The 14,502-nt window shown below is 39.3% G+C and overlaps 2 protein-coding genes across 2 annotated transcripts in view; one reads left to right on the top strand and one right to left on the bottom strand.

Moving 5' to 3' along the window:
• Positions 1-3,260: 3,260 nt before the first annotated feature.
• GCK72_000057 (uncharacterized protein) lies at positions 3,261-5,802 on the top strand (the record flags this gene model as incomplete). Its single annotated transcript, XM_003100600.2, has 4 exons — positions 3,261-3,343; positions 3,405-3,542; positions 4,484-4,901; positions 5,593-5,802. The coding sequence occupies 4 exons, from the start codon at positions 3,261-3,263 to the stop codon at positions 5,800-5,802; spliced, it is 849 nt and encodes a 282-aa protein (XP_003100648.2).
• Positions 5,803-6,622: 820 nt separating this feature from the next.
• The window catches only part of GCK72_000056 (uncharacterized protein), a gene marked incomplete at both ends in the record, with an annotated part of 31,552 nt that continues 23,672 nt past the window's right edge, over positions 6,623-14,502 (bottom strand). The window contains 13 exons of the mRNA XM_053722242.1: positions 6,623-7,075; positions 7,752-8,134; positions 8,599-8,731; positions 8,797-8,984; positions 9,615-9,951; positions 10,059-10,339; positions 10,753-11,215; positions 11,262-11,405; positions 11,886-12,746; positions 12,939-13,182; positions 13,226-13,347; positions 13,393-13,516; positions 13,562-13,710. Coding sequence (XP_053590887.1) covers positions 6,623-7,075; positions 7,752-8,134; positions 8,599-8,731; positions 8,797-8,984; positions 9,615-9,951; positions 10,059-10,339; positions 10,753-11,215; positions 11,262-11,405; positions 11,886-12,746; positions 12,939-13,182; positions 13,226-13,347; positions 13,393-13,516; positions 13,562-13,710 — 3,882 coding nt within the window. The remainder of the gene's footprint in view (positions 7,076-7,751; positions 8,135-8,598; positions 8,732-8,796; positions 8,985-9,614; positions 9,952-10,058; positions 10,340-10,752; positions 11,216-11,261; positions 11,406-11,885; positions 12,747-12,938; positions 13,183-13,225; positions 13,348-13,392; positions 13,517-13,561; positions 13,711-14,502) is intronic.

Genomic DNA, 14,502 nt, shown 5'->3' with positions numbered 1-14,502 from the left:
AAATTTTCAGACTTTCAGACTGAAAAACTCACTCTCTTGAAAGCGGCTATCATTTTATGAGATTGAGTGATGAAATCTTGATTGGTGACTTCTCTCGCTTGGAAGATAACACGCATCGCTTCGACGATATTTCTTCTGAAATATTTTGTTGGAATTGAGATTTCAGAATAGAAAAAGGCTCAAAATCCCTATATAATTTTTTAATCTTGAAAGCAGAGTATTATTAATGATTTTTTACTGTAAATCCGATTGGATTGCATCGAGACGCTGGAAATTTCACTTTTGCAGCTTAAAAATGCTGAAAAGTCTATTTCTAGCCTAATTTCTCTCTCTAAACAGTTTTACAGTATCTACACCGTCTGTTTCGGAAATACGCAATTTTTTTTTACATTAATCGTGAAATTCCATGAAAAATCGATTAGAAGGAGCCGTTTTGTGTATTTCAGGCAACTTTTTCTGTCTGAGAAGACAGTAAGATTAGTTCTACTGGAATAATCGTAAAAAATCGGAAAATATCACAATTGAGTAAGAAGTGACATTTTCTATCATTTTCTGTCGAAAAATCTATACTTTTTCGCTTTTTACACCCGAAGTTACCTAAGAATCTGCTGAAACACTGGGTTTTACTCGATGACTCAAAATCTTTTTTAAAAAATAATTTCTGGCTTTTTTCTGAGTGATTTTCACACAAAAAGGCTGAATTTTTAAAAAATATATTATAGTAATCTAAGAAATCTGTGCATTGTGCTTGAATAGAGCTTTTTCAGCTACAATCATAGGATTTTCATTCTTTTTCAAGAAAAATCACGGGTTTTTGAGCTTTTTTAGCTAAAATCAAGGGATTTTCAGCTTTTTTTCAGTCAGAATCAAAGTAGTTTGAGATTTTTCAACCAAAATCATAGGATTCCAAGCTTTTCAGCTACAATCATCTGGTTTTGAGTCATCCACACGCACTTGATATATTTGGCTGCCTGAATAAGTTTCCTCTCCTCTCTCGTCATCCCCTCTCGAATTTTCAGCAATTTCACCGCCGGATCCAACGATTTTCGATTTCTCGCCTCTCGTCTGCGTCTCTTTCTCTCCTCATCTTCTGGTCCATTCATATCGTCCTCTTCAATCACTTCCAGATCATCATCATCATCGTCGTCTTCTTCTTCTTCTTCAGTTTCTGGAGCCACCGGCTCTTCGACGACTACTTCATTCTCAAAATTATCCAAATCCATCATTTCGTCATAATCAACTTCTTCTTCTTCTTCTTCTGGCGATGGTTCTGCCTCCACTTTCACCTCGTTCACCGCTTCTGGCACGTCTTCTGCGATAGTGATTGTCGGCCCCTCGTCTTGTGTCATTGGCTCCGGCTCCGGCTCCGGCTCAGAATCCGGTGATGGTTCCCGACGGACACGCGGTCCCCGGGTTCGCTTCTTTGGTGGCATGTTTGAATTGTTTAACCTGGAAATAGAGAAAATGAGAGGATTTGGAAAGGAAAAAGAAGGAACAAGAAGGAAAAAAAGAAGAAAAAAGAAGAAGATAAAAAGAGTTTAAAAAAAAGACATTATTCCAAAATTTAAGATTTTTGATATGAATCGATTCAGAAAGCCAGGGAAAAGAGAAAATCGTCATGAATCTAGATCTGAAAACCAGTCTGAAACGAGTTATGAGATCTCAAAGTGCTAAAAATCGCTTCTTGACGTATTTTCAGTACAGTTCAATGAAAATTCTTCTCGTAAAAGTTCATTTTTAAAAAATTTTCGAGATAAATGAACATTTCTGAGGAGAATTTCCAACAAAATGTATTGAAATACAATGAAGAGCAATTTTTGTCCCTTCGAAGTCACATAACTCGCTTCAAACGGATTTTCAGACCTGGGTCCAAGAGGATTTTCTCTTTTTCTTGGATTTCTGAATCGATTCATATCAAAAAATCTTAAATTCTGGAATAATGCTGGCCCCTTCAAATCTATAAATAAATAAAAATGAAAAACTTGTATCTAGTGAGATTTTAGCCACAAAAATAGAAGGTTTTGCTATAGTTCGTTTCGGTTTTAACCTATTTTCACATTTTTTATTTATTTTTGGTTCAGTTTCCGAAAAAAAACTTAAGTTTTTAGACATTTCACACAGATTTTCAGAGAGAAACCAACTAAATCTGAAATTCTGGAGCCTAAAAATGGCATCTGACCTCCAAATATCTCCATAGAAACCCTTAATCCAACCGAAAAAGAGACATTTCCCACCGAAAAATTGAAATTCTCATTAGAGCGCGTTTACTGAATTGGCGGGCTAAGAGTGTTATGGAGACTGAAAAAGATGGAAAAAGAGAGCTAATAAGGGTAATTTGAGATGAAATGCGGAAATATGAGTAGAAATTAATGATTTGGACAGGAAATATAAGAAAAATGAGGTGCGGAAATGGCAAAAATCGGTTTATTTGGGTTTTCAGGTTAAAACTTGGGTTTTTATTGGGTTTCGAAAGTTTTTTGATGATTTTCTTATAATTTTTCGCGTTTTCTTCTAAAAATCGTTTGAAAAACAACCAGAAACTGCCAGAAACACGTGCACCGGCACAAAATAAATTTTTCTCAGTTTTTACGAGCATTTCTGCGGAAAGTCGATAGAAAATAGGTTTTTATGTTATTTTTCAATTTCTTATTCAATTTTAATTTTAAAAATGAGAAAAATCAGCATTTTTCCACCGAAAAAGTCGGATTTCCACTCGAAAAAAGAGGGAAATAAATCGTCGTTATGTTTGATGCATTCAAATTTTCGGAGGGTCCGCAAACACCGTGACGTCAGAATGCACACTTTCCCAAAGAAATGAGATCATTCTTATATATAAAAGACAATTGGGCGTTGTCTGAGGCGCTGTCCGCAACGGTTTTGGGAAGAGGAGAGAAACTTAGCCAGGAGGCAAAACCGAACTGGCGTGCTTTGGAAAACGACCGCCGCTTTAAACCACTCGGCCATGCGGGCACATTCGAAAGTCAATGACCACGTGAATGAAGAGAGACCAGCCGGCTCAACCGCCGAAGGCGGGGGAGACAGGCTGGTATAGATATAAAAATGCTGAAAATCTCTGTAAATCAATGAATTAGAGTGTTTTTTTCTGGAAAAATAAAATTTTCAGATGAAATTTACTATATATCTGTTGTTTTTCTATTTCAATGATTATTTTTCATGCCTTTGAGTGGTTTCCGGATTTTCGTTTATATTTTTCGTAAAATTTATTTTTATTTTTTATTTTTCAGTGACTCCTACTCAACATGGTTGTGCTTACTGAATTAGAAAAGAAATACCTAGTTTTCGAACACCTGAATTTATCTCAATACTTGGATATTAAGGATCGGTAAGAGAGATTTTTTTCTTGTTTTTTTTTTATTTTTGATTTTATTTCATTTTTCTTTCAGAATCAGTCTCCGGAATGTGTCAAAACGCATTCGATTAATAGTCGATAGCTGGGATCCGAAATTGACAGAAGTGTTTTATCAACAGTGTAATAGTTGGCGATTCATCTCGGAATCGTTTAATTCTGTAATTAAAGCAGAGTGAGTGGATAAAAAGGGGAATTTGGTCTTTATTTGTTGTAAAAAGTGTCTAAAAGTTGGTAAATTTGTGTAAAATTTTGTTTTTTTTTTGTGAAAATTTGAGACTTCTGCTGCGAAATTCTGGAAAACTGTAACAAAATCCTTTTACGCAACAAAAAACAACTTTTTTGTCGAAATTTGGAAAAAAATCGATAGTCCTAAAGGCCCCGCCCACAAAGCGAAAAAAGGAGCCGGTGTGTTGGAGCCAGAGCTCAGTTTTGAGAACAGCCTGCTCAAAAACGTGCAAAAATATTTTATAAGAGTCAAAACCTCGATTTGTAGCTCAAAAAGTCGAAAAAAAAAACCGTTTGAGCGGTTAAATTAAGATTTTTTGCACTCAAAAACATAGAAACTTTGCAATTTTATCAAATTTTAGCTCAAAAATTCGATTTTACCGCTAAAAATTAGCCGGAAATCGCTAAACTTTTCGGGTTTTAGCAAGAAAATCTGCTTAAAACCGGATTTTCAGCTCCAAAAACGTCGAAAAAAGCACTAAATTCGTTCAAAAATAATAAAAGTCGGTGCTTTTTTTTTGACGTCTTTGATGATTTTTGAGCTGAAAATCCATTTTTAAGCGTATTTTCTTGTTAAAACTCGAAAAAATCAATAGGAAATGAAACCGATAGGCTTATCCGACCGAATTTCATCTGGAAAATCGGATTTTGAGCTAAGATTCCGAAATTCTGAGTCTAAAACATCGTATTTTGGCTACTCAAACGGTTTTTTCGACTTTTTGAGGCACAAATCGAGTTTTTAAGTATCATAAAATGTTTCACATTTTTGAGCAGACTGGATTCAAAACAGAGCTCTGGCTCCAACACACCGGCTCCTTCTTTCTTTTTGTGGGCGGGGCCTTCAGAATCATCTTTTTTATTGAAAATGTTTTAAAAAATCCATTTCAGAGACCTCAGCGCATCAGTATTGAGTATTCTGAAGCATCCGAAACTTCGATTGGAAAAACTGAAACTCTATCGGCAAGACAATCAATGGGATGCAGTTTCCACTGAGTTGAATCGAACGGATTCCAAACTTTCCATTCGGAAATTCGAACTTATGAATAACAACTCAAAATATATCATAACTTCTAATTTCTTGAATCTGGAAGTACTGGAAGAAGTGTCTCTATGCATAACTAATGAAACAAAGACGGAAATTCATAAGATTCTACATTCGGATCAGTGTAAGGCATTACAAATGCTCACTGTGAATTCTTATATGAATCCGAATACATTTCCATTCAAATGTTTCAATATTTGTCCGAGATTGAATCTTCAATTCCATGGAGTTAGTGCTGATAATAAGATTGCTTATGTCATCAAGGTAAGTGATTCAGGGACTCACTTCAAAATTTGTTTAAAAAATATACCAAAATGTAGATCTCGACGAGTTCTTCGAAATTCCTTTTTTCTTCCCCGTATTTTTCAAAATTTGGGGAAGGAAAAGAAGAATAAGAAAAAGATATTTTCAGCTGTCCTCCGTCTTATATGACTGTACTCATTCTGAATCCTTAACTTTTGATTCAGAATCTCTTTTTCTTCCCTGAATTTTTGAAAAATCCGAAAATCCTTTTTCCTTCCCCGGATTTTCAAAATCTGGGGGAAGAAGAAAGAAGAGTAAGAAAAAGATATTTTCAGCTGTCCTCCGTCTGATATGACTGTTCTCATTCAGAATCTATTTTTCTTCCCCTGTTTTTGAAAAATTCTTTTTTCTTCCCCGGATTTTCAAAATCTGGGGAAGAAAAAAGAAGACTAAAAAAGAGATTTTTCACTGTATTCTGGTTTATATGACTGTACTCATTCTGAATCCTCAACTTTTGATTCAGAATCTCTTTTCCTTCCCCGGATTTTCAAAATCTGGGGAAGAAAAAAGAGTGAGAAGAGTATATATTTTGGTACAATAATGAATCCAAAGCCGGCATGTATTATATCAGAGACATAGAACTCGCAGAGATCTACATTTTGGTATATTTTTGAAGCGAATTGTACCTTATGACATAACTTTAAAATTCCAGAATATCGTTCGACGAGCTCTGATAGAAATCTGGTATATATCGAATGACGTCAATCCATTCAATATCACTTTCATGCAACAAAGTTTCCGTCGAGAGGACACACTCATTAAGGGATATCCGAATTTTCGACACTATTTGATACCTGAAACAGAGGAATATTATGAAATCGAGATGGAGAAGGAGTGTATTCGAGTCGAATGGATGCGATGACTTTTGTGTATAAAAGAAATGATTATCTCACTATGTATTATATCTAACTTTATTGTATACCATAGATTTTTTCATCGTTCTGGGAAGGAAATTGATTAAATTTTCCAATTCCTTGGTACAAATGAGTCCCGCCGCAGGGTTTTTAGTAAAATATCGAGATTTTTTCTGTTTTTTTATGAGAAATGATTAAAAATTTTAAACAAAATTTCCGAAATTGGGAAAATTCCGGAAATTTCTCAGACTTATAAGGTTTTTTTTAACCTTCTAAGCTCAAAAATCAGCACAGAATCATAGAAATTTCATAAGAAGCTTCGGCGCTCCAGTATAATTAGCGCGAAATTCAAAAAATTTATCAAATTTATTTTTGTTCGCTGAAAATTTCTATTTTTTCTTATTTTTTGAAGAAGTCGATATTTTTTGGGCAAAGTTTTTTGAAAAAAATGTTCAAAATTTCAATTTTTACCAAAACACTATGAATTCGGACATAGCCAGCTAAAAACGAACAATTTTTGCTTGATTTGGTTTATTTTGATGCTAAAATTTCAAAATAAACATATTTCAATTCTTTCCGAGTCGCGTTGCGTGCGCGTCGCGGTTTTTAGTGAAAGATACGACGAATTCGGCACCGTGCCAACCGCTGTGCGACGGAACGCGTTTACGCTTTTATGAAACGTTTCTAATTAAATATTAGAATAAGTAAACAATGAAAATAGCAAAAACCAGTTTTTAACTGACAAAAATGATACATCACTAGAAAATGCAACAAAAAAATCACAAATTTTATCAGTTTGCCACAAAATAGTATAAAAAGTATAGAAAATTATCTCAAAAAGAGCGCAACAGCTGCAATATTCCATTGATCGACACCTCGACACGGCATATTCACAGAACTGATCAAATCAGCTCGATCACTGGAACTATACAAGGGAACTTGAATCTGTTCCCCACTTATTGTCGACGAGTTCTCGGCAGTCCACGCGAGGAATAGAATCGGTGCCTGGGTGAATGCGGCACTCGATACAGTAGTCTCACGGAGGAATGAGTCGAATGTGGCACCCTGAAGGAGGAGTCCCTGGACTTGAACACATTGTTTCGCGGGTAGTTGGGATGGAGTCCACGCGGAGGAGAGGATGAGTTGATCGAGTGGAATTTTGAGTTGACGGGATGTCATTTGACGGAGAGCATTCAGGAAGATGTTCGGGTAGAAGAGATCGGAGAAATCGATTGGGGAGGAGAGAAGTGAGGCTGATGAGGTTTTTGACGACTCGTAGAGCTGGAAGATCATGTGATTAACCGCGCTCTACCGAACTCGAAGAAAATTGTGTGCAAAATTGAGAGACTCAGAGAAAAAGAGACATTTTTCAAGGGCATAATCGTGCCAACTTAATTACGAGTCTGAGAGACGACGTCTGGAAATGGGCGTGGCTTATTTTCAGAGGTGGGAAGACGTGGCGATACTAGATATCTCTGAGTCGAACGTAGATATCAAAAGTGGTCAACTACAACCATAGTTGAGCGGAATGCGGAATAAAAGTCATTTTTAGAAGACGATTTTGGTCTTATTTTGTTGTAAATCGCTCCAAAAAATGGTTAAATGTGTGTTAAATTTTGTTTTTTTGGTGAAAACTTGAAGTTTTCTGCAAAAACCTCAAAAATACAAGTTAATTCGAGTAGGTGAGAGTAACGAATGTTTCAAGCTGATATTCTCTATGTGAAAGAGGGAAAAATCTTGAAATGGCGGAAGGCGGAAAACGGAAGGAGTAATTTCCGCTCAACATCAGAAAAGTTTTGGTGTCCACAACAAACATATTTCAATTTTTGTCCGAGTTGCGTTGCGTACGCGTCGCGGTTCATATTGGAAGATACGACAAGTAAATGTTAAATTTAAAGATTAGAGAAAAGCGCTCTGACTTTACTGCAATGCTAGAAAAGGGTTTGAGCAACGATACCTGCATAGTTCCCCTTGTCTTCTTCACCACAGCATTCAAGAAATCCGCCGGGTCGGCTGGCCCCGCCCACAGACTATCCCATTCATCGGGTGTCTGTTGGAAGACGAGCGATTGGATTGTCTTCTGAGTGCTCGAAGAAGCGAGACTCGGCATTTTCATAGATTTCGCTACGTTGCCAATCGATCGATGGAGTTGTTTGATAAGGGAGAGGGCATTGATTGTCTCCAGACACAACACTTCGGAAATCGGATCGGTGGATCGATTGGATGGAGGGAGTTCTCGTTTCGGCAGGTCATCTACTTGACACAGTTTTTTCCAGAGAGACACTATTTGGGAGATGGTGTCCGATTGGTCGGAGAGGGCGTTTTTCGAGTCGCCAAGAGCTGGAAATATGGGGGAAATTGGTTGTCAAACTAACTAGGGAAGTCTTTGGCTTTCAAACGATCTATAAATTTGGTCATGGGTATTTTCGACAACGTGAAGTCCACTTCTGAAGTCAAAACCTGCTAAATGTGCCTGCAAGCCGAGTTATGAGCTCTCAAACTTTTCATATGGTGAAGCTTTTTCACATGAAATTCCAAATCGGCGAATATTGTACGATAAGGTTTTCTCATTTTTCTAACGTACGAGCACAGGTGAACCGCTCGGTGACGTATACGCGGCCGATTTGGAATTCCATGTGAAAATGCTTCACCATATGAAAAGTTTGAGATCTCATAACTTGGCTCGCAGACACATTTAGCACGTTCAGACATCAGAAATGGACTCCCCATGGTCGAAAATACCCATGATCAAATTTATAGAAAGCTACGCATCCAAAGACTTTCCTTATAACCCTAGGACATACCCAAAGTCCTAATAGAAGAGATTGTACGGTCCGCTTCCACAATCTGCCACGAGTATTTAATATTCTCGGGTAGACCGAATAGGAATGGCTCATCGACTGCAGGAATTGACTTGGAGATATGAGCAAGGTAGTCCTGAAGGATGTTATGTTGGAAATTCGCTCTATTGAGATTACACTCTATTGAGAAGGACTACCCACCTTAACATTAGTAGTCGCTGGAATCTCGATGCCTTTGACAAGGATTTGACCGGCAGTTCCGTTTATTTTCGCATCGGAGAACAATATATTCAAATAGGAGTCTAGAACCTTCGCATCGAAGTCATTCTCGATCCGACCTCCATAAATGACAAACTTCAGAATTCCACGAACGAATTCCCAGTCGGCTTCTGGAAAATAGAATTTTTGGATGTTTCGATCTCCGCAAAAGATTTCGAATATTTCATTTCTAATGAGCGCCTAGTACAGATCTGAACTGACTGAATGGATCTGTTCTGCCCGAATAAGAACAGCCCTGATCAGTATTCCCGGAGCCCAGAATTAGACCGGATCACGGGGTCAGTACTAAAAACAAATAGCGCGAAATTCAAATCTTGAAAAGATGCGCGACGGCCAAAAAACTGACCGAAAGTGCGGGAAAACTGACACAAATCGGCTCAAAAGGTGGTCGATTAAGCTGCGTATCAAAATGCCACTGTAAAATATTCAATTGAAAAAAGTAGAATTTGAATTTCCCTCCAAGTCTGGTGGAGCGCATTTAATTACAGCATTCACCCCAAGATCCCGTTCCAGTTTAGGATCGGGCAGTTCTTATTAGGTATAACAAAAAATTGCTCGAGATTATGTCCTATAAGCACGGTACGCTTCTTACAACGCTACCGAAACCGAAGAAAATTGTGTGCGAAATTGAGAGACTCAAGCACAAAGAGACATTGTTCAAGGGGATTTCGGTGGAGTTGTAGGAAGTGTGTCGAGCTAATATGTCATATTTAGTCCCCTTATTTAAAAAAAAAACTCACTATTCTCCGTCAACTGTTCCACAAACGACTTCGCAACTCTTACATCACTCGCTCCAAACTCGTAGAACTTTGTCCATCCCTGCGGAATGAACGTTCTTCTCTCCTGGAGTAACGCGTGCAGCCATGCCAACGCGAATATCGATTGACACGTCACCACATTCTTCATTCCGTTCCGATCGATTTGAGTGTATGTTCTCAGAAGATTGTTTCTGACACCTGGTGGCGGTTCGAACGTGATTTTGAGCGATTGTTGGAGCATCATTGATGGGAAACGAGCGTCCGCTTCGGTGGTTAGCCAGAGACGGAAATTTGAGTGGGGTGTGGTCAGGGAGAGGTGCTGAAAAACAAAATCTTCCGAAACCCGACTTGATTGGACTAAAATTTTCGGGTAGCCTTTTGTATCGTGAAATTCAAACAAGATAGGTCGCTCCCCGCCCCCCGTACCTTAAAAATGGCGGGCACCGCTTGCAACATCAAATGCAAGTTATTCAAACACAACCACTCTCCCTTTGACGCCGCTTCCCGGATGGCTTCATACGCCGCCTGCTCCTGTCCTTGTCCCATAGAAATCGAATGGTACGGTACTTGTAGTTTGGTCGCCAATTCCGATAGCTCTTGAGATGGATCAGCTCCATCGGCAAGGATGAAGAGAATGGGTTCTTGGGCTTCACTTTCAGCAAATATGTGCATTAGTTCGAAGGCGGGCGGGTTGATAGAGGGAACGTCTGAAAATAATTGTGTTTAGTTTGCTGACAAGGGAAGTCTTTGGAGACGCGATTGCCAAACTATCTATAAATTTGGTCATAGGTACTTTCGACTACGGGGAGTTCATTTCTGCAATCAAAACCGGCTAAATGTATCTGCGAGCAGAGTTATGAGCTCTCAAACTTTTCATATGGTTGAGCTTTTTCACATGGGATTCCAAATCGGCAAATAGTGTACGCAAAGCATAGCTGTACGGACTGAAAATTTCGTGTGGTAAAGCTTGAAGCTTGAGAGTCATAACTCGGCTCGCAGAGACATGCAGCCGGTTTTGATGGCAGAAATGGACTCCCCGTAGTCGAAAGTACCTATGAACAAATTCATAGATAGTTTGAAAGCGCGCTCTAATGAAAGGGGAGTGTTCGGTGTCACTTACTCAACGTTTTCAACACGAAATCCATCAAACAGTTGTACAATCTCTCCGGTTTTGCCGCTTGAATGAAGAGAACCTTCTGGAAGTGAGTCATCTTCACTTCCACATTTTTCGGGAACGCCGTCTCACATTGCAACGTCTTCGAGAACTCATTCCACGTTGCGTCATCCTGGATTTGGAAATTATTGAATAGACTCGGCAGATGGGTTCGGATTCTGGCGAGTGCTTGTAACCTATCGGCAGTTATCCAGGAGACACGGATGCCTGAGAGATCTGTGGACTCGTCCACAAGGAGTCCGGTGAACAGCTCCCATTCTTTCGGTTGGAATAGTTTTGGCATCGTTGCATTGATGAAAGCGACGGCGAACATCAGACGATCCTGACGGAATATTCCACGTGAGATGTGATAGAATACTGTGAGCTGCATCTGGCGGGCAAGGGTCTCGACACGACTGGGTGACTTATCCTGAAAAGAATGAAAACTATCTTGGGGTACTGCACTTTTGACGAACCTCGCAAGACCTGATAGTCTTCTCGAATAGTCTCATTATAGTGTTCACACTATAATTGTACATTGGGTTGTAGTATTGGAGATTTGAGAAGGAGAAGAATAGGCTGGATGTGAAGAGAGATAGTGGGACATAGATCTCTTTTTGCTGAAAGATGTAAATTCGCTCTATTGAGAATTATTAACATAATTGCGAATCGGGCTGTAACGGGCTGACACGGGCGTAATTTGCTTCACACTCGATATTATGAGCTGATCAATATGCCAAAATGTAGATTTCGGCGAGTTCTATGCCTAGAACTAACTACGGGCAAGACGGCTATTTGCTAATGTGCGGGCAGGCCTATAGTGGCTATTTGATCATTTAAGAGTCTTTTAGCACATTAACAAATAACCATCCGGCCCGCATTACATCAGGGACAAAGAGATCATCGAGATCTACACTGTAGTTTGGTCACTGTGATTTTTGCATTATTTGGCAGTTTTCCCGGCCCGCGTCACATTAACGAGTAGTCGTTGTAGGTCACAGATATAGAACTCGGTGAGATCTACATTTTGGTATATTTTTTTTAGCTCATCTTATATCTTATTAAATTTGAAGCGGGATACAAACAAAACGTCAACATACCGTAGTCAACTCTTTATGCAAATGTTCGCTCTCCACAATACTCTTGCTAATAATCTCAGCGCTCTCCTTTGACTTATTCAACGAATCCAACAACGCCGTGTTATCCAACAAATTTCCCTGCGACGAGGCCAACTGTTGCAACAGTAACTGCTCCAATCCCTCCAGCTCCAACTTTTTCAACTCGGCATCCCTCAGAAGACTCGACGATCGTTCCTCCAACTCAGGCTTCTCCAAATGAATTGCCACGTCGAGGAGTTGAGCGGACAGCGCCGAAATTGTGGTGGTGAAGTTGACGATATTGAGTTGAACCGAGGAGTTCGGTCGGATTTGTACCTTGTCATCTCTCGTGCAAATGAATATTTTGAAGTCTGGATTGAAATCGATTTGTTTTCCACCGAAAGAAATCACTTGGCGGGGTCCCTGACTCGATAAATCTCTTCTTAGAATCGGAATGAGGGCGGAGTCGAATTCCACAACATCGTCTATAATTATAGTTTTTCCAAATCGAATCGCTAGCTCTATCTGAGTCATTAAATCCGGTTGCGCCGCTTTGAAAGTCTCTGATTTCTCTAGAAATTTGGCGAGAAAACTGGAAACCTGTCCGGATGGATCGATAATTAAAGGGACATGCTCTGAATTGAACATGATCATTCCGTTCTCGAGAGATAGCTGATCGGCTGGAAGACCTTTTGTCTTCCAATTCAATTGTTCGGTTTCCAGAGATGCGAAGGAGAGTGGTTTGAAGTTTGGTGGCATGTTGAACATTTTCGACATTGATTTCAATAGCGATTTTCGGTCTTTTTCAGAGCAACCACCGAGGTAGGTGATGAAGGCTGAGGTGATGAGAGAGCAAAGCTCCATCTGGAATAGGTGAATTTGGGAAATCATTTCATTTCCGCAAAACTTCAGTGGTTTTGAGGTTTCACGGGTTTTTGGGCTGATCGAAGTGTCGGAACAAATTTCACTCCCGCACAGCTCTAATCGTATTGGTAAGGCATTTTGAGCAACCCTGCTCCCATTGGTCCTTATATTTTTTTAACAAATTTCCCTCACCTTCGACTGTTCCTCTCCCAACGTCTCAATTTGCACTTTCCACCGTTGAAACTCTCCTGAAAGACTCTCCACCAACGTTCCAGCTATCCGAATCGTGTCTTGCTCTCTATCCAAATCCACCTTAATCTGAGTGGCCTCTTTCATCAAAACCTCGAATTTCCTCTTCAACTCCCCGACAACTTCATCCACACTTTGTAGGCCCTTCGATAGATTCTCCATTTGTTTTTCCGCTTTTTTGAGATTTCTGTAAATGGGTATACGGTAGTGGTCTAAGCTCTTTGACTCACTTGACCAGCTTATTCTTCTCCGCTTCCAACGGTGAAATCTTCTCCAAAATCTTCGAATATTCCAGATTCGCTTTCACCCAAGCTGCTAATGGCGCAGCTGCAGCGGAAGCTCGTTTTGCGTTCTAAACTTTCTTTTTTATTTCACAAAGTCATTCATTTTGAGTTACCGCTTCCTCAAAAGATGCCGACTTTTGTTTGACAATTGCCGTGACTTTCTTATGAATCTCATTGGTAATCCGATTGGCGTCAAAGTTCATTATATCATCTTTAACCCCACTTTTTGACAGAAATCTATAAAATATCATTTAAATCTGCATATCCCTATGGTCCACTCACTTTCTCATTGCCTCCCAGGAGGTGTCAAGTATTCCCATGAACACTAAAACAGCTTGAAGAATGTCTCGAACTGCTTCCGGTGGGGCACGAAGACTTCGGATCTCACTGAGAGACTCGGATTTGATTGAACCGACGGCACGGCGGGCTTCCTGAAGGAATGGAATAGAAAAATGTATTTTTCAGAGTCTCTCGATTTCGCACACAATTTTTTTCAGCTTCGGCAGAGCGCGGTTGTCAGAATAGTGCCGTGCTAATATGTTTGCAAAAAATGTATGTACACAGTTCGAAAGTAGGCTGAATAAGTGCGCTCTACTGAGAGATTCTCACACATCATGTCTAAAACTTTATATCTTTCGGATTTTTATGCAAAAAGTAATTGAATTTTTGACTATGGCTTGAAATGAGATCAAATATTACTTGCAAATCAGCTAACTCGTTTTTAACTGAATATTGTGACTAGATGTTCTTTGAAAGGGACGTCCAAGTGTGTACCTGTCTGAAAAAAGGCATGCAAGACTTATCTGAAAAAAGAACTGTAATTACTCTTGTTCATAATTTCCAGGTAAGTACCTCACCTGTACACCTGTTTTTACCTACATAACTACCTCTTTACCGTACACCTCTTTAACGTACGCCTCTTTACCGTAAGCCAACTTACCCGTACACATGTACACCGCACGTCTACCTATTTGGAAAAAAATTGCAAAAAAAAGTTTTTGGGATCATTATTGTTTCAATGATTAATTACCATTATTACGTTTTATATCAACGCAACCAACATACGACCTGCCACCACGACGACTGAAATGAAATTATCCAGTTTTGGGAATTTTTATTGAAATTCTGGTTTTTATGAAATTTTGATATATTCTAGCCCGGGAGGATTCAAACCCGCGTCTACTGAAGTATCCTTCAGCCCGGATAAGTATAGACCTCACGCA

Source organism: Caenorhabditis remanei, chromosome I, assembly GCF_010183535.1.
Source record: "Caenorhabditis remanei strain PX506 chromosome I, whole genome shotgun sequence".
NCBI classification, from domain to species: Eukaryota; Metazoa; Nematoda; class Chromadorea; order Rhabditida; family Rhabditidae; genus Caenorhabditis; species Caenorhabditis remanei.
This window is presented reverse-complemented; position numbering and strand designations above follow the sequence as displayed.